Source organism: Buteo buteo, chromosome 12 (genome assembly GCF_964188355.1).
Source record: "Buteo buteo chromosome 12, bButBut1.hap1.1, whole genome shotgun sequence".
NCBI lineage: Eukaryota > Metazoa > Chordata > Aves > Accipitriformes > Accipitridae > Buteo > Buteo buteo.
This window is the reverse complement of record NC_134182.1, coordinates 15,975,705-15,998,481: the sequence shown is the minus strand read 5'-3', so window position 1 is coordinate 15,998,481 and position 22,777 is coordinate 15,975,705. Positions and strand designations below refer to the sequence as shown.

At 37.0% G+C, this 22,777-nt stretch overlaps 1 protein-coding gene across 17 annotated transcripts in view; it reads left to right on the top strand.

Moving 5' to 3' along the window:
* THADA (THADA armadillo repeat containing) overlaps positions 1–22,777 on the top strand; it is a 171,146-nt gene that overhangs the window by 51,267 nt on the left and 97,102 nt on the right. For 15 of the 17 annotated variants that reach the window (XR_012652485.1, XR_012652484.1, XR_012652487.1 and 12 more), the window contains 2 exons: positions 9,558–9,647; positions 11,037–11,168. The exons of 1 other annotated variant lie outside the window; for it this stretch is intronic. Coding sequence is in view for 12 of the 16 variants with exons in the window: in XM_075042802.1 (XP_074898903.1) it covers positions 9,558–9,647; positions 11,037–11,168 (222 nt within the window). In the remaining 4 variants the exon portion in view is untranslated. Of the gene's footprint in view, positions 1–9,557; positions 9,648–11,036; positions 11,169–16,525; positions 18,516–22,777 lie in introns of those variants that run through there. One more of the 17 variants, XM_075042812.1, reaches the window with a different exon arrangement.

The window sequence follows — 22,777 nt, the reverse complement described above, 5'->3', positions numbered from 1 at the left end:
CTCTCATAAATACACACTATTTCTGAATTAAAATTTTAAGTGGGTATTTTTATTTCACATCAAGCTAGTGTTTTAAATACTAGTGTACATCGTGGCATAAACAATAGTTTGTGCTGAACTGAAGACTAAGTTACTAACTTAATAAAAACCGGGTAAATCTCAAGAATTTTGTTGTTCTTAGCAGGATCTATTGTTTACTGCAATTGCATTAGCTAGTGATGGCCAGCAAATACAGGAAAACAAGAAAAACACCAATCTATTAAGAAGATAAGGTTAAAACCTTGCTGCTGGAGGGGGAAGTAACTAAGTGGAATCATAGAAACTGTAAAGGTATCTCTTGATCCGGTTTCCTTGATTCCCATTCGAAGTATGACTGTTAGCAATGCTAAATCAGGTCAGCAGTGGCTTGGGATGAGTTAAAAATCTCCATCCTTGGAGATTTTGCAACCGCTCTGAGTAACATGTACCAGTGCTTCAGTCCCCTTTTTTCCTGTTGCCCAATTTAAAACTCCTAAGCTATGATTTGTGACCATTGGTTCTTTCTGTACCATCTGCAAATACTGCAAGAAGTTTAGCTTTTAGCTCTCTAATCTGCAATTCCTTCAAGTGGTTGTAGGCTACTGCTGGATCTTCCCTGGACCTCTTCTTTGTCAAACGGAACAAACCTGGCTCTTTCAGCTTCTTCTAATAGGGCATGTACTCGAGGCCCTGTCCATCTGAGGAGTTATTTGCTGGACACTCTCCTGGTTCCTCTAATCTCTTCTGAACCTGGCAGCCCAAAACTGGATGGAGGATTCCATGTACAGCCCCACTGTGCCAAGTAGAGGAGGGCAATAACTTCCCTTGATCTGCTGCCACATTCATCCTAATAAACATAGTCCAGTATGTGGTTTGCCCTGTTCGTGGTGAGGACGTGCCATTGGCTCATACTGAGCTTGGCATCCACTGTAACCTCCAGGTTCTTTCCTGCAGGGCTTTTACTGAGCCATTTGGTTTTCAGCCTGTGCTGATGCTCAGGGTTATTCAGCCCAGGTGCAAAATCTTGTTTCTCCTTGGTGAACTGCATGAGGTTTCTGTTGGTCCAAGAGTCAAGTTTCTCAAGGTCTGTCTAGACTGAACTTCTACTGTTTGGTGTTTTATCCACTCTCCCTAATTCAGTGTTGTGCACAGATCTGCAGAGGGTGCTTTCTATCTCATCAACCAAGTTGTTAATAAAAATGTTGAGGGATGTAGGGGCCCCCGAATTGACCTGTGAAGTATTTTACTGGTTACCAGCCAACAACCAAACACTGAACCATTGATAACCTTTGGGCCTGGTGGTCCAGCCCAAATGTGTTGTTTATCCAAGCTGTACTCTCTCAGCTTCCAGATGAGAAAGCTGAGTGAAGCTGAACCTGAAGCTGAATGAGCACAGCATTTTCTAGTCCATTTTAAAGTTTTCTGCCTTAATAAAAATGTAGCTTAACTGCCTTCCCTAGGAAATAAGAACAATAATTATTGTAAAATTACAAGAATTGTCTTGTCAATTGTCACAAGTCTGTTTGAGTTTCATCTATTTGAACGCTCACCAGACTCTTGGATTCTCTGTGCATTTATGGACAAGTTTCTTTATGTTCGTTTCTCTATCAGTTGCTTTTTTATGGGTGTGAAACTCTGAAACCTGGCAAGTTTGGAGCCTTTCAGTAGTGTGTACACTCTCTTACCAAACTCCAGTTATGGTGCTTGCCCTGGAATTTGCAAATTACCTCCTTGAGCTGACTATAATGGGGTCATTTTAGGATAAATTTAAGATTCTGCTCCTCTTTTCTCAAGTCAAGTGAAACCTGGAATTCTTTTGGAGGTTTTTGTTTTTTAAGAAGGCATGAGCCACCTGTTCACCCTTTCAGAAACATACTGCAGACTTCCATTTTGTTTAAAAAGGAGTGAAATACAAGCAAATTTTTAAGGGTGATCACTGAGTGCCTGGAACTTCTGAAAGGGAGTTCTAGAAATTTTTGCATACTCATCCAGTGTGCATTTTGGAATCTGCTTAGAGTCTTAAACTGATTGATGACATCAAGGGAGAGATTAGAAAATTATTAGCTGCTAATCTTTATATAATTCTTATCAGCAACAGTTCAGCACCAGTTGAACTGCATGTGTTTAAGAAAGGGTTGGAATTTCCATGCGGATCAGCATGTCACAAAATCACAGGACCACACTGTAGTAAGGGTCCTGCTGGTACATTGACTCAGTTCTTTTCATAAACAAGCTTGTTATGCTGTTCCTTTTATAAACTGATCAAGTCGCATCTTAAAAACAATTTGGTTATTCCCACTATTTCTGCAGGAAGACTCCCTGAATGCCACCTTCCCAAGTAAAACTTCTCAAGAATCTTCCTGCTTTGATCATTAGAAACTTAACTTGCAATGTATATTTATTCATGGCCATTTGAGACTCATTTGTTCTTATGCCAGCTTTGTCCTTTATTTTAAATAATTATTTTCCTTCCTGATGCTTCCCTTGAGGTATTTGTGGATGCCAGTCATATATCCCATCTGTGTTAATTTTCCAGGCAAGACAAGTTGAGGTTTTTAAATCTCTTCTTAGCAAACTTGCTTTCTATTCCCTTGGTCATGTGAGCAGCTTTTTTTACGTGTCTCTGTTAGCTGGAGGTTAGCTGTGATTTATTCCAGCTTACATCCTATCCAACTGTTGGAGACTGGCATTAGTACTTACTTGTCCATACTGACTGTATCAGGATTGATGGGTTACAGAATCACATTTACCCTTTGTCCTCTTGATGAGGGATCCAAGGTACCAGCTAATACGCTTGGATCCTTTTGCTATTTCCAGCTGATGAGCTCCTAAGTTTTAACACATTCTTTAATTAGTCCTCATACATGCAATCTTTTTATCTGCTGTTAATTTCATGTCCTTCTAGTATTCGGCTCCTCAAGATACCCAGTTTTGTTTCATAGTGTTTTAATCTTCCCTCTCTAGAGACAATGCCTCATAACTGTTGTTTCAATGGTGGATTTTAATGGGCACACTCCTAACTCTTTTACTGTCATCTTCAGTTAAACCAATAATACTATTGGTTCCAACAATAGATTAGGTCCACCAATAACTTGACTTGCAACATATTCTTTTTGGGTCTTTTTTAAGTCCTGTTCCTTCTCTACTTACCCATTTTATCTAGTGGCATACTTTAATTGCAGTGTGTCAAATACTTTACTGTCACTCGTAGAGATTACACTAGAGTTTAATCTGTTAAACCAAAACTGTAGTTTCACCACGGACCTTGTGTAAATATTTGCTCAGACTACATTGCAGGAAGTTGTCTGCTTCCTGCTGTTTTCTGTGTCTCACAAAAAGCCCATGGGTTTTTTAGCTGTGAAGGAAGCATATGAGAACTGGATCTCTGCTCTGAGCTGGAGCTGCTCAGCTTTTTATTTTGAAGCAAATTTTGAGTAAAAAATTTTCAAATTTCAAACATTTCATTTGTTGAGATAACATTCTGGAGACTTGTGTGACTAGAATTGTTTTATTTCCTTTGTCTAGAAATATTTTTACCGTTCTTGGATAGCGTATGGGTTAGGTTGGCACAATCTAGTTTCTAAGTTTTGCACATTGCACTTCATTCCATTTGATCTTATTCCCTTATCTGTAACTGTTCTCTTTTTCAAGTTTATTTTTTCCCTGAATTTCTGTATATTCTTGAGGCCAGAATAAAGGTCTGTAGTATTCTGAATAATTTTCCCTGCCAGCACTTCTGAATAATTTAAAATGTTACGTATTTGCTTCCCTAATTGTATGGTAATATACTGTCTTGCTATGTTCTAAAACCCAAGTTAAGAAATTATCTTTTGAGTTGAATGTGCTAAATTCTTTGAGTTTTGTTTCCTTTTCAGTTAGGATAATTCCTGTTTTCTGTACCTTTATTAGTGTTAGTTGTCCTGTCATGAAATGCAGCTGTCATATTCTTTAGTGCTATTTAAGGAGCAAAAAATTCATTTGATTCTTAAAGCATATCTGAATTAGCTTTGGTCTTTACAATAGCCTATGTAAAACAACATGTTATGCTTTTTTTGTTTTCTTGGTCTTTTGTATAGTTGAAGAAAATGTTTTCCATTTATTTGAAGTTTATGCTTCTGAAGTGTATTTTTGTTAACAGGGAAATAAACTGCATGTATTTTGAGACAGGATCTAAATACTTAACAAGTGATAAGGGTCAGGGAAAGAACCTGAATGTCAAAATGGGCAATTAAAAACTAGTTAAGTTAGTCTAGTTAAGCTGCACTGTGGGTTTTTTTCATAGTTTAATGAAGGCAAAAGAAACAAATATGTAAAATGTGAATTATCTTTATAAATCTGTCATTTTGAATGACAGTTTTGCCAAATTCAGTCCTGTTTTTAAATTATTTCAGTAGCAATTGTCCTTGCAGTGCAAGGAATAAATGACATTCTGTTTCTGTATTACTGCTCTTTAACATGAAGAATCATTTGACATATTATGGTTAATGATTCCAGTGTAAGGATTGGTATAGCAAGAGTAGATTTTACAGGAGACAATTAAAAGAGGACTTATTTCATGAAAACTACATTCTTGGTCTTGATCTCTCTAAATGTGTCTGTCTATATTGTTTTTTTCACATTCCAGTTCTATTTTTCCTTTTTAAAAATAGTATTATTTTTCCCCTATCACAGATCTGACCATGCATTTGTCAGCTGACCTGAAATGTTAGCAATATTTATGTTCAAAAAGAGCACCAGAGACCCTTGCTGCCCTCAGAAGATTTGTTGTCTCAATCTCACCTATTCTATACTCAAATATGAACATATTTGCTGCAAATGTTCTTTAGTGTGTCAGTTACTAAAAGCAGCATACAAGGTTATAAAGCCTTCAGTTCTTCTGAAAAATAAATGAAAGAACAGAAGCAGGTAATCTTTGACACATGTCGCAGTAAAATGATATGTATGCCCCAGTGTCACAGCAGAATTTTAATCTCCTAGAGTATTCTCTTAAGTGTACAGCACAGCTTAAAAAAGAACACTGCAACATCCATGGTTTTATTTTTAAATGTATTTTTTTAAATGCAATTAAATAATTCACACCCTCAGTATGCATGAAGATGGAATATTTATTTAGAAAGACAGTAGTTCTATAAACGTAGATACTAACCCTTGTATTATGCAACATTAAGTTGCTGCTCAGACAAACATAATGTGTAATGACCAGAGGTGTCACAGTTTTCAGCAGCATTTATGAATTTGGTTCAGGAAGTTTGATGATACTGAATGTCTTCACAAGCAAAGCAGATGAAATGAAAACTTGTAAGTGCATGATCTTTAGCCTACTTTAAGCCACCCCTGGTTCTACTCTGAAAAATGATAAAGCCAAAGAACCAGTGCTAAATGAATGGAAGAGCTAGTGACAATCGAGTATAAGGCTTCTGTTTTAGGTTATTTCAGGGAAAAGTAAAACTTCTTTGCATTTTTCCTGAAGAAGCATTATCAACACTGTAAACGATATTCTTGTTCATGCTTAAAATAAACTTTTTCCTTGAAGTTTTATAGATATACAGTCTGCTTTCAGTTACATCTTTTTAATTTTTACTGCTACAACTAGCTGTTGATTTTTAGTAACTTAGCTGTGATTCACTGTTGTCTTCCAAATGCTTACTGCTAGGAATTAAATTCTGTCCTTTGTAGCACTGCATGCCTTCAGAGTAACTTCTTGCTGATTTATATGAACTCTATACTCTGTGAAATATCTTTCTTGCTGTCATCATAACCTTCCTTCCCTCTTAAATAGACTCTGGAGCAGACAAAAGTGGGAAAGAATTTGTTTGACTCGAGGGCATGCAGAGAATAGTTGGGAGTGGTAGGTGTGGCTTGGTCCTGTATGGTATGATACAGAAGATGCCTCTCTATGACTGTTTTTTGTTAATGGAACATGTCTTCAGGTGGAAAACCTGAGTGAAAATGGGAAAGAAACTCATGTATGTCTCCCTTTCTACATAAACACTCTTCATCAGTCCTGAAAAGTGCTAAACATGACTGCTGTCTGTAGCCATCAAAATGGAACCTTTCGTGAATGGGTTGTACTCTAATTTAGTCATTTGGCTTTTCTGCAGAATTGCTTGCATATGACAAAGCATTAACGTTGTTGAAATGCAAAGTATCTGAGGCATAAATATTACATCTTATTTATGTACCACAGTATTCTGATCAATACAGTTTTATGAACTATTTTTACAAGTGAATTCAGGAGGATATGAGTGTTTCCATTAGTTTATCTCTCAACCTTTTGACATTAAGCATCATTTTAATTATACAGTTAAATGTTATTTTACATTGGGGAGCAGGATTCTATCGTAAGCATCATCAGCCCACTGATAACTTTTCTGTTTCATTACGATACTTCCTATTTCAGTAAATACCTTCCACTAGTCTGTTGTTCAGGTCTCAGGAATCCCATTTGAAATTCTGGATTGTGAAATTGTGCTACTTCTGGTTACTAGCAGGAAAAAAGAAAATGCTATCACAGAGCCTGTGGTTGAACATACTGTCAAAGATGAGCTCCGAAGCAGTATAAAAATAATTTCAGCTGGACATGGGGAAAAATACTAGTGTCTTAAGGCTCTTCCTAGTTACTTCTCTTCTGAACATGTTTTTAGGGAGAGTAGGTGTAAAATCCTGTGATCTGCAAAATGTTGGTTTTAAGTATTTAATTATGGTAGCTGCATTGCCAAAAATCTGTTTGAACTGTGTCAGTGACTAATGGAAAGATAGTTATCTATATTTTTAATTTAAACCTGTCATTCCTTGTCAGATATATTTTAGAAAAGGAGGAAAAAATTTGTTCCATGAAAACTGTTAGCACTGATTTTTGGATTGTTTTAGTCCGCATCTAGTTGATATATTCCTTTATAGGTATGTCAAGGACTTACCTTCTTTTAAAGATGTGGTTAGCTTATTAATTACGAAGCCTAACTCACATTTGTGTGTGTATGCACATGCATGAGTCTGTCATATCACTAACGTGCATCAGCCCAATCTTAAAGTGTTGGTATTCATTTTTCAAAGCAGTATCATTTTTGATGAAATGAATAGAAAATATGTGGCTTAGTGTCATGACATTTTTGAAAAGCAGAACCATTGCATTTTTTGTTGTTCCAGTCTCAGTTACTGTACACAAATACATGTTTCCAGGAGCAACAAGCATGGTCAGTAATCAAAAATGAAACAACTGAATACCTCTTTGTTTTACTCTGTCTAGCTGTTTGCTTTCTGCTCATTCTCCAGTTGCACATCTCCCTACCTTGACACCCCCAGGTAGTGGATTCACACTTAAATTGGTGCTCTGTATTTTTGAGAACACCTTTTCATTTTGCAGCACTTCTGCTAATGTGTAGTCATGTAGTCTTTCTTGTTTCCTCTCTGAACTGGAGGCCCTTTAAAACCATCCCTTGACAACCAGTCTGCTCAGACAGTTGTGTCTCTGTTTTTTTCTGAAAGTGCCTTTGAGCATCTTTTCTGCAGATAGTGCTGATTAATGGTTTTGATTGGACTGCCTTCTCCCCTCATGTAACCTGTGGAGCAGTAAACCAAGTGGGAGGTTATGTAAGTTACCCACTTCAGTAGTTATCATTTTCTTTCCTTATCAGAAAGATTCATGAAACCACACTAATTACAAAGAATTTTAAGGCTTTGTAAGGATATTCAGTTCCATTATTTAATACCGATTCAAACTTGGCTACTGAATTTTAATACATTAAAAATGGGCCTGTTAAAATACTTGTTGTGTGAGATGCTACTAGTGCTCTCTTAAGCCTCTAACCAGTGGCCATCCATTCCACAGGAAACTTAACCCCAATTCTGCTTTTCCTTGATGCGCTCTGTGGCACAAGAAGTGGAGGTGTCAGCATTTTCAGATTGATTTTTTTTTTTTAATACCGAGTTCTTAATGTTTTACATATGAAAACTCAGTAAGATGGGCTGTTTGACTTGATACGCTTACTTAGATCTTATGTTTTGTGCTGTGTCTGGGTTTGCATCTTCAGTTTGCTGCATAATGTATATGCAAAAAATGGTAGTTGTTCTTAAGAAGCTGTTAGAAGAAATTACATGGGTGTTTTCTGCTTAAATAACTAGTCATTATCAGTATTGATGTTTTTAAATCATCCTCATTAGTGCTTCAGTTTATATTCATTCACAGTTCAAATGCTTCCATCTAATTTTTTTAAGTGAAATCTTTTTTCTAGATATAACGGCTACTGCAGAATCCTTGTTCATGCTTTTAGTTACAGCCATTCACTGTTCTTAGGTGCCTACAGAAGGCTGCCTGTACCTCTTTGAACATTTGTTTCCATGTAGCAATCTGGTTTTTCTGTGTTTATTCTGTGGCCTGTGGCTAAGGCATGTTATGTTAGCTGAATGCTGGAAGAAGCTGTGTTGATGCTTGCCATGTGCTGATTTATTCTTGTGTGATTTTTTTTTTTGTATGCTTATTTTTGTGCACATTCAATCTTGCCATCTCATCATGTTATTTTTCTAAACCTGGTAGCATTGCATTGGATTCATGCTAATACGTACTTATTTATCTTTGTTGATCATGTGGCAAGCAAACTCTGCAGTTGGCTTTCTTCTAAATGGATGGCCTTTTATTTATTTATTTTTAAAGGAAGTCTGTTTTATCTGCATAGCATATATGTCTAATTAGAACCTCCCTGCTGTAACATTTAAGTGGTTCTTGCTTAGAAGATGCTAAATAGTTTCCTTTAAACCATGAAGCCATCCTTAATCTGATCAAAAGATTATAAAACAAATACAGAAGATTTCTACTTACCTCTTTCTAGCTTGGATTGCTTTGCTGTTGTGGCTTGAACTATGCTGCCTTACTAATTCTGGCTAGGGATGAGTTCAGTAGGTATTGTACATTGCTCTGTTTTGAATGTGGTTGCACCATCTACACAAGTGAAAACATGGCCTGGAAATGCTACCACTGCTATGTGCTGGAAGCAGAGCTGTGTAAAGAGGGCTAATGGGAGGTCAGACGCTTCTGCCGCTGTGTTTTACAGATCTTCTGAGAGTTACTATTTTGAGATGCTTTTCAATGTCAGTAAAATAGAAGCATCTCTTAGTACATGTCTATTAAATGCATTTTATTAGCTATCTAGTACATGAGCCATACTAAAGCAAGTGTAGTCTTCTCTTGTTCAACCAGAATGTTGTTAAACTGGTACCAGAACTTAAGCTGCTGTATCTTTTCTTTTTGGTGTGATTAAGGGGCTAAGATCCCTTTTTCCCAAAAAGGCCCAACCAGTTTAGCTGAGAAAGTGTTAGCATGCACGCATACAGACAGAGTTATTTAATTTGTGTAAACTATGCTGTATCATCATTTTTAATGAAAACATTGTGCCTTGTTTGAAAGGAGTTCATCATGTGTGCATGGTTCTTCTGGCTCTCTGACTTCACTCTAGCATCAGAAATCCAACAAGTAAACTGGTATTTGGCATGCAACTAATTACTGCAGAATGCTAATTGTAACTCTTCTTCATTCCCTTCTGCAGAATGACAGGAAGGGAGTTTTTCTCTCGGTTTCCAAGTCTTTATCCTTTCCTTCTCAAGCAGTTGGAGGTTGTAACCAATACTTTGAACAGGTAAGACGGTGTCCGAGAAAGCTTTGAAATGTGAAGTGCAATGAAAAGGTTAAACTGAGTTGTGTCCATATACCCTGATGCTGTTCTTTTCATCAGTGCTTCTTGAAATGACATAGTTCTACTAGAGTCTTTTGCTAAGGCTTTTTTCCTATAGCTTCTGTGCATTGCAGTAAGTCTCTGGAGTATGAACTACTGTTGAGTAATTAGTAGTTGCTGCATTCCTAGGATCAGATGTTAAAGAACATATGTTTTTCAGAGAAAGAAAGAAACTGAGTGTTTGTCTCATGTTTAACAATGAGACTTCCTAACATGTTTAAGTGATACAGGGTCATAGACCTCATGTAACCTTAAATGAACACTTTCCAGCCTGCGACACACTGACTTTGGAGGGAAGGTCCTTGATCTCTGTTTAAGGACTCCACAAATGGTGGCTGAAAGCTCCAATTTGATCAATGCAGATGATACCATTTGGGATGATGATGATGCTGTTACCCCTAGGTTCATGAACTTTTAAAGTAAACCAGTGCTGGCTTTGTTTTTTCTTAAAATGCTATGTTATAAACTGTGGAAGTTCAGCAGCTGATTTATGGGTGAGGTTCAGCTGTCTGTTTAATGGGCCTGAGGTAGATACTTTGGAGCAGGAGTTTCACCACTCATTGCATGTTTTGCAGTCTCTGCTCTAAGAAAAAGGGTGTATATATTCTGCAAAGCAATCTGCTTTACCTGACATTTGCAAAGGTGACAGTGTCATCACTGGGAAATTTTGGGAATTCTTTAAACTGAAAAAGATTGATAGCTGCTGCCTGAAATGTTGGCCTTGAATGCTTTTCTCAATGCAAATTAAGGCTTGTATCTTATTAATAATTAACTAAATCAAGAAGTGTTGATTTTGACTTGGATTTCTGATAGTTTTTACAGTATGAATAGTAGCCACTTGGAGTCAATGACAAGAACTATTCTTTATTAAAGCCTGCTATTTACTAAATACACATTTCCTTCCAAACTGACTGGTTTTTTTAAACCATCTTTTTGTAACTCGGCTTTCTCGGTTTCTCAGTTCCTAGAGAAGCATTTTCTGTGCTGTTTTTTAATATTATTTAGAAGTGGAGGCAGCTCACCGCTATTAGGAGTAAAGGAGGCTTGGGGTAATGTAGGAAAGTGAAGGTAGCACAGCCTTAAGGGCCTTCATACAGGGGTCCCCAGTGGTGCTGTAGGAGAACTGGATGCAATGCCTGATCCTAGCAGGGTTTGCGCTTTCTTGCAATGATCAGTCTAGCATACCTCCTTGAACCAGAAATGCAGAAGGGTATTGTGTGTGGAAGTGTCTCAAGACTAGCATAAAGGAGGATGCTTTTTTCACCAACTGCTTCTTACCACTTTTTTGTTCAGTGAAGCTGAAGAGTTGAAAATCCATCCAAGCCTGTTCCTTTTGCTTTTAATTCTGGGAAGGCTGTATCCATCTCCAATGGATGGCACTTACTCAGCACTCAGCATGGCACCATTTGTCCCATTTATTATAAGGTAAGGTGATTTTGTTGTTGTTTTTCATGTGATGAGAGTTCTTTCTTGAATCTTTGGATTTTTTTTATAAAATGCCTTTTTAAGCTTCTCTTCAACTTTAATTCTTAAAGGAAAAACCGATAGTCATTGGTTGGACTTCCATATATTATTAATGGTTGTTTTGGGGTATTAGAATTTCAGCTCATGCAAGCCATTGTATGAATTTCAGCTCATGCTGCCACAGAGAGGGTAGATGAAAGCTAATGAGCTTGACTGACTTTAGCAATGCAAGATTTGTTGTACAAACTTCTGATGAGTTTTTCAGTCCTGCGGAATCAGTGTTTGTAACGCATAAATATAATGACTAATATATAGATTTGTAGAGGTGTATATATTTATCTCCATATCCATCCAATATACAAACACCTACATATATAGCTAGATAAAGATATGGATATATCCTACATCTAATATATTTCTAAGATGACTTTTCAAGTTTTTATACAGTGTAACTTTCATTTCTATGGTGGTTACATCAAGATATTCAGCAGATATTTTTGCTATTCTGTATGCCACTGGTGTGGGATGCGGAGCATGATAAGGGAACAGGATTGTGTTGTCTGGGGAGAAATGATCATAATCAGTATTTGAGAGGAAGTCTTGCTATCTGTATGAAAGCTTCAGAGCAATAGGGTGAGAAAGTTCCATACTTAATCTTGCTCCTTTAGTAGTGAAACAAGATGTCATGGTTTAACCCCAGCCAGCAACTAAGCACCACGCAGCCGCTCACTCCCCCCCCCCCCCCCCCCAGTGGGATGGGGGAGAAAATCGGGAAAAGAAGTAAAACTTGTGGGTTGAGATAAGAACGGTTTAATAGAACAGAAAAGAAGAAACTAATAATGATGATGGTAATGCTAATAAAATGACAACAGCAATAATAAAAGGATTGGAATGTACAAATGATGCACAGTGCAATTGCTCACCACCTGCTGATCGACACCCAGCTAGTCCCCGAGCGGAGATCCCCTGCCCCCACTCCCACTCCCCCCAGTTCCTATACTAGACGTGACGTCCCATGGTATGGAATACCCTGTTGGCCAGTTTGGGTCAGCTGCCCTGGCTCTGTCCTGTGCCAACTTCTTGTGCCCCTCCAGCTTTCTCGCTGGCTGGGGATGAAAAGCTGGAAAAATCCTTGACTTGAGACTAAACACTACTTAGCAACAACTGAAAACATCAGTGTTATCAACATTCTTCACATACTGAACTCAAAACATAGCACTGTACCAGCTACTAGGAAGACAATTAACTCTATCCCAGCTGAAACCAGGACACAAGATAAAGTTGTTGTAATCCTAAGTTCTTCCAATTTTTATTTTAAACTGTTTATGTTAGAAAATAACAGCAGCTCTGTCTGCTTATTCTTCACAGCAGATGTGATGTATCTCTTGCTTCTTACGATGTTTTTGGAATTCTCAAGAATAAATAATAACCTACCATTTTTTCTTAAAGGAAAAAACCTGTAGTAAGAGTTTTTAAATGCACTGTGTTTAACAATTTAAAATGTTTGGGTTTCTGCTGTATCTGAATCTTAAATGCTTTTGGGGGAAATGTTTAAAACTGTATTTGTTGGTTACATCATTGATTAGCTCTGTTTTTATGCCTTTGTTAATACACTGGAGAATGCTTATTTATTTATTAATGTTTCAGCATAGTTTCTGATAAGTAATAGATTAATTTTGATAAGCTTTTCGTTACAGCTTTTGGTTTTTGTCTTTATATTATGACCACTGCTTTTGGCAAGGTACATACACCAGCAGAATAACTCTTCACACTCTTTAATTAGCTTATTCTCTTGAGGTTATTTAAATCTATTCAGAAGATGTGAGGAGAAAAACGTTTCCAGTTCTTCTTTTAAAAATTTTATTGGGTTTAAGAGACCTGTATCATTGGACCTGCCTTCCTTTGGACTGTGCTCCTAAAGAGGAGTGGTATGACACATAAAGATGGATGTTTTCTGCATCTCCTTTCCACTGAATTTGGCAGTAGGTGCTGTGGATACAGGTATAAGACTAGAATAAACTTCTTAGGTATTTCAGACAGAAAATTGTATGTGGGTGTACAGACATGCATTTTCTGATGGGTTACTTAGCAAAGTGTTGGCATTTTTTATGGTTGCCAGGGGACAATACCAAGGATTCTGCAGGGCGAAATGTGTGTATTTATAATATAGCTCAGTGTCCTGTTACTGGCTGTATTTCTGTGTACAGCTCTTATGTCCTTGTGCTGTGAATACCATGATGGTTTTCAGTTCACTCTGACTGCGTTAGTTGCAATACATGGGGGTGATTTACCTAAGTAAGATAAATATGTTGCTGTTTTCCCTTCTATTTCCCTTCCTGTTTTCCATTCAACAGGAGCAGATGAACTAAAATAAAATTCTTTCCTGTTCATTTGGTTGTTCTTTGGAAGGTGGTAATGAAGATTGTTGTGAAGTAACCACTTTAGAGAGGATCAAAGAGAAGGCCTGGTGCCAAAGGCCCTATACATGAAGACATTAAATTGTATATATTAAATGTTCCTTTGAATTGCTTAATGTAGTATTGTATTATATAACATCTACATATACATATAATGACATGGTAGCCCAATGCAATTATAACATTTAATTGCCATATTTTTACTGTGAAATTTTTACATTTCTATTGCTGTACCACTGTCAAGGAAAGATGCCACTTACGCGGTAGGGAAAGAGGAAGGGTGAATACAACCCATAACTGATCTTCAGACTCTTTCCAGGGCTCACCCCACAATGAAGTGGCATTAATTTGTTGCTCTGAGAGGATGAACAGAATACTTTGTTTGCAAGTGAATGAGCAGTTCTCTGAACAAAACTGGGTTTAGCGGGAAGAATTCAAATTGGGCTTTTGAAGAGTTTCACTTAAGCCTGAGTGGAATTTTCCATCTAGTGGGAGTAGAGCTGTGGTTGTTCTGACTGTGCTGAGATGAATTGCACAGTATGAGTAGGATTAAATGCTACAAGGACAAATCTCAGTCTCTTTGCACATACTTGTTACTCCCTGTTGAACTAGGGCATTTGATTACCTATCTGCAGTTCTATTAAAAGTTAGTTTTTTCCTCTTTTTCCCTTGCCAATGTTTTATTTGGAAGGGAACACTTTGATTCACAACTTACTACCTCACCTTTTTTTTTTTTAAAGAGCTAGATAGGTCTGCTTTAATGGTTACTTTCTAAGATGAAGGAATGTACAGAATGTTTTTGATTAACAAGGGAGGTAATCGGGAGGTAGTGTTTTAAGTATGAAACAAAAACATAACCTCCCTTTCGCCTCCCCATCCTTCTTTGAAAGACCTGTAATCTCTTCAGAATGATCTAAATTTGAATTACCTTATGTCCTCTTGTACCATGGCATTGACAGAGCGTTTGTTTAGTGTTAAATGTTCTAGGCTGAATGCTCTGAAGGAGTAAAATATGTATTACTATATTGACTTGGATACTTTTCACTAATTGAAGTCTAGCCTTATTTGGGAGTGTGACTTTTTAATCTTTTAAGAAGTTTTAAAAAAATTAGCTTTAAAATGTCAAATAGCATAAGTTTTTTTTTAAAATTCTTTGGGTGTATGTGCCTTGTCTTCCACTTGACAAAACTTTTTAATTCTTAGTGAAATTTCCCCTTTAAAACTTTGTCAAATGGATTCAAAGCAGTGTTGCTTCTAGGTATATGATGTTGCAAGTCATTGAAGAAACTCACTGTCTGAGGACAGTTTAAATAGAAATGTAAACTTCTTTCCATGAAATTAGCACAGTTATGATATAGACACTGTTTTCTTGTGCAGAATTTTGTAACTTGCATCTTTTTGTAAGATGAGGGAGCTAAATTCCAAAATCCCCTGATGCTGTTTTTAGTCCGGGACCAGAGTAGGTGGCAGTGGGAAGCACTAGTCCTTTACAGCTGTTCTTTTCCCCCTCCTGCCCCCCTCCAACCACCACCCTGAACTGATACAGTGCTATTTTGGTTTTGGACTCGAGTGAGCTTGTCATTAATATACAAGGATAATTACTGTGACTGTTAGTTAATGACAGACACTAAGATTCAAGGAAAACAAAATTGTGTGTGATGAGGAAAAATTTCTGTAGGATGGAGCATTGTCAGCTGCCCTGTTACCATAAGTCATTCCTGAAAGAGTGCTTAGAGAAGGAGAGGGGAAGTCCACATCAGCTGTGAGCAAATGGTCAGCTCAAATGCTATCGTAGTAGCTGTGATAGGAAAGCTCAAGTAAATCCATTATTTAAGTGGGCTGGACACATCTGCTAGAGGGTACGTGGATTTACGTTGATCTAGTTATTCCCTCTCTTGGAAAGGCAGAGGAAACAACTGAAGATGATACGACTTCTTTTATCGGTACACTTTTTCTTGGAAGTTACTACTTTTGCAGCTTGCTTGTCAGAACAGGTTCTGTGAAACCTCCTAATAGGCTGCTGGCAAAGTCAGCTCAGTAAATTTCTTAAAATCACTTGGCTGAAGCAGTGCGAGGTGTCAGGAGTGCCCCCCCATGATCCCTTTCCCATGGCAGTGCTGTGACACTGGTGATGCCTGCCTGCTGCGTGGGAGCCCTCTGCAAGCACCAGTGCGGCGTCCTGGCGGGTTTCTGTAAATCGCGTCCTTGCGCAGCGCTGTGGGGCCTGCTGGCCTGCCGTGCTGGTTGCCTGTGGGGCCAGGATGACGTTCGTTCGCTAAACTTTGTTTTCTTGGGCTTTTTGAAGGGGTTAGATAAGACTCTGAAGATCTGTTACCCTAGGGATTTGGTGGACTCTTTTTGGATGTGTTACGTGATTCTAACCTTAAATTTCTTAGCAGAGGATTACATTTGTGAGTCTGTCCCTCTGCAAGAAGTGATGCAGACTGTTGGCCCCAGTTTCTTTCAGACTTGGGGGGAAAAGCAAAAAAAATCCCAGGGGTCATGATTCCACATGAGTCTTTAGTGCACACATGTAATGCGGTACTCCTTGGTTTTATTCAGCGGGTAAATACACTAAGTATTGTTGACTTATAGTTAAATCTTTACAGATGCCAATCCAGACTAATATGCAGGTTACAGAAGACTTTTCTTAAAATGTAAAAGCAAAATATGAATTTCTGTTATAAAAGATCAGACTCCTTCAGTAAAGTCTGAGAGATTCAGTGTATAACGTATAGATTCCATAAATTATTCTGTACAAAAAGCTATTCAGAGACTAAGTGTTGTCAGAAGCCAACAAGCTTAGGAAGCTATTTTAAAAATGCTGTTACTCAAAATACAAATTTCTAATGGCAATACAAACTTGAATTTTAATGTCTCATAATTATTTTTGTTTTGCAGTTTTTATTGGCCAAAGTGAATTACAGTCAATCTTCAAAAATATTTGCTGGAAATTTAAAAATAGACCTTCAGTTGCACTCTGCTTGAACCTACTACAAAGGACTCATTGTTTTCAATAGTTTTCTGATTAGTAAAATGTTTAAGAACTTTCCTATGTAATGAAGCAACCTCATGGTGTTGCATAATACTGTATCCCCCAAGTATGGTTTTCAATTGCCAGATATACTTAATATATTTACATTATTGTGCTGTCTTTTGCCATTGACTGATTTATCTCTGGTTCTTTGATGCTTTCCTACTAAGATGCAAAATGTCATTCTGATGCAGCTTTGCCTGGTTTTTTTGTCTCCCCATTCTTTTTCCACTTATGTTCACAAATTCCTTGCATATTCTTTTCAGTCTTCATTGCTCATTTTGCTTCAATAGACTGAGGGGGAAATATTATTGCCATAGTTCACATCTTTTGCTTTTGAACAACAAATCCAATTATGTAAAGGTGCATACGTAAAATTAGGATATTACTGTTGTAACCTGTGTGTACTAATGTTGCAAATCATTGAGTTCTATGTTTTAGGCAGTTTGAAAAATGTATATTAAATAAGTGAGATTGATCGAGGTTTATTTTAGCTTCTTAGGAAGTGGAGCACCTGATCATGAGTTTTGGGGCTCTCTAGGAGTCACAGTTGTGTCTTACTATTTTATAAATCTGTGAGAGCTCCCTTCTTAAGGAAACCACTTCAGCAAAACCACCCAACTATAGTAGTATTAATATTCTAGAAGGTGGTGTGAATTTAAATATTCACTGATTAATAATATTATTGTGGGTTGCTCTTTCAAAAAAAGTTAATCTTTGTTGACCTATGCCTGTTAGTTTTACTGCTCTGTGTTGTGTTTAATTATGTTAAATTATATCCAGCCTTATCAGGTGCCTGGTCCTGTTCTGTTGTAGCTGTGTGACAAAGCTTGTATAGGCTTCATGGGAATTGGATCTGGGGTAATATGGAGTAATAAAGAAACAAAATTCAAATGTAAAATCAAAAGTGTGAGACTGAAATAAGCTTAAAACCTTACACTGAATAAAGAGCACAAGAGACAGGGGAGAGTGGGAGTTCTGGTAACAAGGTATCTTCAGTTTGTTTGAGAAGACCTTGATTGAAGTCATTCATGTATACCTTGTTAAAATCTCTGTTTATGTAAATTGTTTAAATAGATCTTCCCCGATTTTTTGTTTTGTTTTTTTTTTTTCACACATGTACAGCTGCATATGGGGGTTCAGTACATCGTTCTGTATCTGACTTGAAAGCAACCGTCTGACTTTCTGTAGGCTAAACATTAGTATCCTTTGGTAAGTGGCCAAAAAGATAGCTGGATGGTTGTGCTAGGCGTGCTTTCTCTGCCTTTCTCCTCCTTTTCCTTTATTTTAGTGTGGCATGGCACCAGTAGGAGAATTACTGTTAAAATTTGGCAATTTTCAACTGTCATTTCTGTAAGACTGGGAATTTTATCAAGGGTCTGATAAGCAAAGAGCTTTTGTGGGAATGCCTTTTCATATTGGATAAAAAGAACTACATGTGTTTGTTGCAGCACTGTTTTATTAAAATAACGGCTCTTCATTGCAGTTGCTTATAAAGCATCTCCGTGGCTTTCCATATCACATGCACATCTTGGTCTTTAGTCTCTGTTTTTTTCCTTTGCCTTTTTTTTTTTTTCTTAACCTAATGTCTGATCAGTATAACTGCGTAGTATTATAACTGCCTGCAATAATTTCTTATTTGGAATCCCTGTGATACTAGGAGCAGGCTCTGACCCATTGGAATACCCTGTCCTTGCTGGGGAAGCTTATGGGGCTGACCTGTCATTGCAGTATGGAGACAGATATCCTTTTCATTATAGGCAAGGTTCCCCAAATACATGAGCTGGCATAGGTATTTGGAAAAAGGAGCAACCTACACACCTAAAACATAACATTGCTTTTTAGATTCTTACTATATTTTGTAGTGTTAAATCTCTGGCTTGACATCCAAGATGGAAGTTTTGCATGGCTAGGGGAGAAGGAGAGAGGGAGAAGAATGCTTTTCCCCTCCGAGCATAAATCCTCTCTTGTGAGTTGGGACTGGCTTGGAATTCTTCCGTTTCTACTTACACTCTATATTCTGTGCAGTCTTGATTGCATAGTGATCAGTACAGATCTGTAAAAATATTTATGGTTCACCATAAGTATTTAGTAATAAGAAGGTTTTCAAACTTTTTTTTTTAACATTTTTAAATGAGAAATGGTAAAGAGTTTGTGATTTTTTTCCATTTTGATTAAGTTCAAATTGTAGTGCTAGAGAAAACTGCAAAGTGCTTGATTGGCAGTAGGCTGTTCAAGACCTTCTGATCAACTAAAAATCATGGTACATCTTGTACATTCTTTGCTGTATTCTTCAGCCTTTTCTCTTAAACTGTAGGCAGATGTTCTTTTCATGTTCAAGTAGTGCTCATAGGAAATACTACAACCCCTAGGTACTCAATATCAATTCCTTATTCCAGTTTTTACTGTGTTCATCAATCTGTTTGCTTGTAATTGGCAGATTATAATCTGAAGCAATTTAGGAGGTATTCACAAAATGTAGGTACCTGTCAGATTCAGGGGAAATAAAAGGTAATGTCTAGTGGAGAGGCGTTCATGAGTACTGAGAGTAACTATCTTTCTTCCAGTATTGCAGATTCCTGAAGGGGGCCAATGTCTGGGATTCTAGGTTAAAATCTGATGTATACTACTTATTATTTGAAACATGATCTAGTAAAAAATAGGATGGGGTGCTCAACTGTCAACACATGATTAGTGAAGTAATTGTATTATTCATTTACATACTTAAAATTAGCCAGTAGTAAGTACTTTGCTAGTCAAGATAAGTAGCCAAATAGTAACATTTATCTTGTTCTGCAAAAGTATTTGCAGGAAGGAACATGAAAATGGAGCGAAATAATGCATTAACTCTGCAGAGGACGGTAGGTATGTCAAGGAAAACTAAGTATAATGATATTTTTAAAAGCCAATATTATTTAAAAAGAACAGTCTGAGTTCGAGAAGAGTCGATATTGGGAAGGCTTTTTGGCAATGGGCTAGCTACTTTTGGTGGTATGGCTGAAAGGAGGGTGTCTTTGAGAACCCAAATCCTTTGGTTGGCTTCATGGGTCTGATAATGGGTCTGATAATAAGCTTTGAAAATTCCTCGTTGCATTCTTGTTTACAATCAGCTGAAGCTTTCAAAATCGTCACAAGGTGCTGAGACTTGATTTATGCATTCAAATTCCCTTTCGTAGAGTTCAAAGTAATGATGCAGTTACTAAGACAGAAAGTAGTTTGTCTACATTCTTTGTTGTGTTTTTTTCCTAACTGTTTTGGTAGTAAGTGGTGTGTATTTCTTTCCGTTATTCTGCAGTTGTGAAACATCATAGTAACTTTTCACAAATTAACAAAGTTGAAGAGCAGTTGTTTTTTCACTAGAATGCTGTGAACCAAAAACTGATGAAAGGAGGCTCTAACCTCATGTGACTTCAGCAAATAGTTAAATAAACCTAGAGGTTAGCTACTTGGAGATATTATTTGAGATTTCTTGATGGGAATGCAAGAAAAGAGATGCTATTTAAATTGTGTCAGCATGTTCTATAGCAAATCTCCATTTGAAGAGAACATATATCTGTTGGTCTAAAGTTTATGCACAGTAACAGTTTTCATAGGCTTACACATTAGAGGTCTTGGTTGTTGGCTGGCTGAACCACAACAATTCAAGTTTCTATTGTTGATTCAGCTTGGTATCAGTTGGCCACTTTTTACAATAACCTAGGTCTTGGTGACAAGAAAAAAGAAATGTCTGTAATTTCTTCCTAGAAAGCCCTTGAAAACATATGGAGAAACAACTCCTGGCATAGCTTGTGGACAGCTTTCACAAATAGAAGTCTGCACTTTGCTTACATAGTTCCTGCAGTATTTACAGCTACTCTGATTCATTAAGTGCTTGTGTGGAAAACGCTGCCCTTACAAATACATAAGGTTTTATGTTAATTGGCAGAGTTTGAAGAATAAAATACTTAATGCAATGCATAAAGAGTCTGGAAGTTTGGGCAAATGTTAACTTCACTTTAAAGGAAATAGATGCGAATTTACAGGTTTAGTACTGTAACCTGAAATTACACTTGATCTGTTTCTGTCCATGGTTATGTTCAGACATTTCTGGTCTACATTCATGTGTTGATTGTGGATCTAAAACCTCCAGCAAACTGTTGATACTTTTGTAATGTTTTTCTACTTGTCAGGTAAATACTGAGATGCTATATCAAAACTCAGATTATTCTGTTTTGTTTTTTTTTAATTTTTAATTTCAGATTAAGAACAGAAAAGTGTCTTCAGTTCAATTACAGGTTTCCACAGTGAAATAAGTTTTAAAAATTAAATGCTTGGGATACTTTAATTGCTAAGGAACACAGAAATCTAATGAAATGGAAAATAGTTGTGTTTCCTTAAATGAAAAACACAAACCAGGCAAATCAATAAATGAATAAAAGGAACACTACATACATGTATAGCAAATTACTACTCATATTCCAGGAAACCTTACTCTTACGTTAATGATCAGGTACTGTCCCGCTGATCTGTCCCCAGTATGGAAGTCCAATTTATGTTAATTGTGTGGAAGCATGAGTGTATTTTTTTAATGCTATTTTTGGACCTCTCTTTGCTTGGAAACCTGTAATACTGCATTTGAAAGCTAAATAACCAAACTCTTTCTAATACGAACTGGATCTGTTGCTAAATACTTTTCTCTGTGATCCCTATCTATGTTTTCCCCTAATGTAATTTCATGTTTTTAATTCTTGCTTTAGAACTGATTACATGACTTGAACTATAGCTGCATAGCAGAGGAAAGAGAAAACCTTTTTCTTGTACAACTTACTGTGTCTGTGTAGAATCAGACAGAAGCCTTATTACAACTTTTTCTTTCCAGTGCATTTGTTAGGACCTTGTGGCATAACTAGCTCCAGGGTTTGAAGGATACCATCCGTTTGATTTTTACTTATTCATTTATTTTTTATCAGTTTTATCTTTTAAAATCTCTGGAGGCTGTTAAAATGTTTTAACTAGCAGGCAGAGTTGGTTTGTTTGAATTGCAAGTGTGCCTTTCCTGCCTCATGCTGCCCTCTTCTCCCAAACTCTTTTTGTGATGGTGGTAGGATACTTGGTTTGACTTACAAGATCAGAGGCACCTTCTGCACAATGTTCCCTTCCTCGTTTTTCAGCCTGTTCTCCTGTTGTTTCAGTTCCATTTTCACAGCTTCTATTCCCAATTATCTCTTCCAACAATTTGTGAAGGCAATGGATGTTAATGTATTTTAGCTGAAAACAAAACTGTGATGCTGCAATACTGTCTATAGGACGGCAGGAACTGTATTGTTAATAAGCAGTGACATAATTAGTAATGCACAGATCACTGTGACAACATCCAGTAAACCTGGAAATAGGTATTTTTTTCCTTGTTAATCCTTCTAACAACTGTAGGTATTACTTAATACAATAGACATATTTTCAGCTACAGGTGTGATTTTTCAAATTAATTCTACTTATTTGTTTCTGTGACCTTCATATAGAAGGTAATCCTTATTTGGTTTGTTAACTTGGGTAATATAAGGTATGTTGAGGGGGAGTAATAAGAAAGGGAGAAGAATGAGCACATAGGAAACACCTGCAGGGTTTTTGTTTGTTTGTTTTTTAAGTTTAAACTGGTTTTATTTACAGCTAGTGCTTTGTTGTTTGTAGGCAGAGTAATAAATTAGATACTTTGATATGTGCAGAGGAGTATGGAATCTCTGTGCCTTATGAGAGTTGGTCATAAATTATGTCAGGAAGGTTATTCAGGATCTAAGTATTAAAGCTGGAAGGGAGCAGTGGAAATGCATTGAATCTACAGTTACACAGTGAAACCTCAGATTTATTGACTTTTTGTTCTTGATCATGGACTGTTTGAAGTAAACATGTTTACATCCAATACCTCGTGCACCTAGATAAACAGTACTGAGTTGAATGTGGAATACTACTTCAACAGTTGGTAATAGCCCTCAGGATTTAATAGAAAGGTAATCACATGAGGATTTTGCAAGTTTCATTGCTTGTGGTACCTTGAGATATAATAAAATTAGGTTCGCATACTGTATTTTTTTACGTATGACAACATTTTAGATATTGCTTAGATTTTAAAGTCTATTTATACA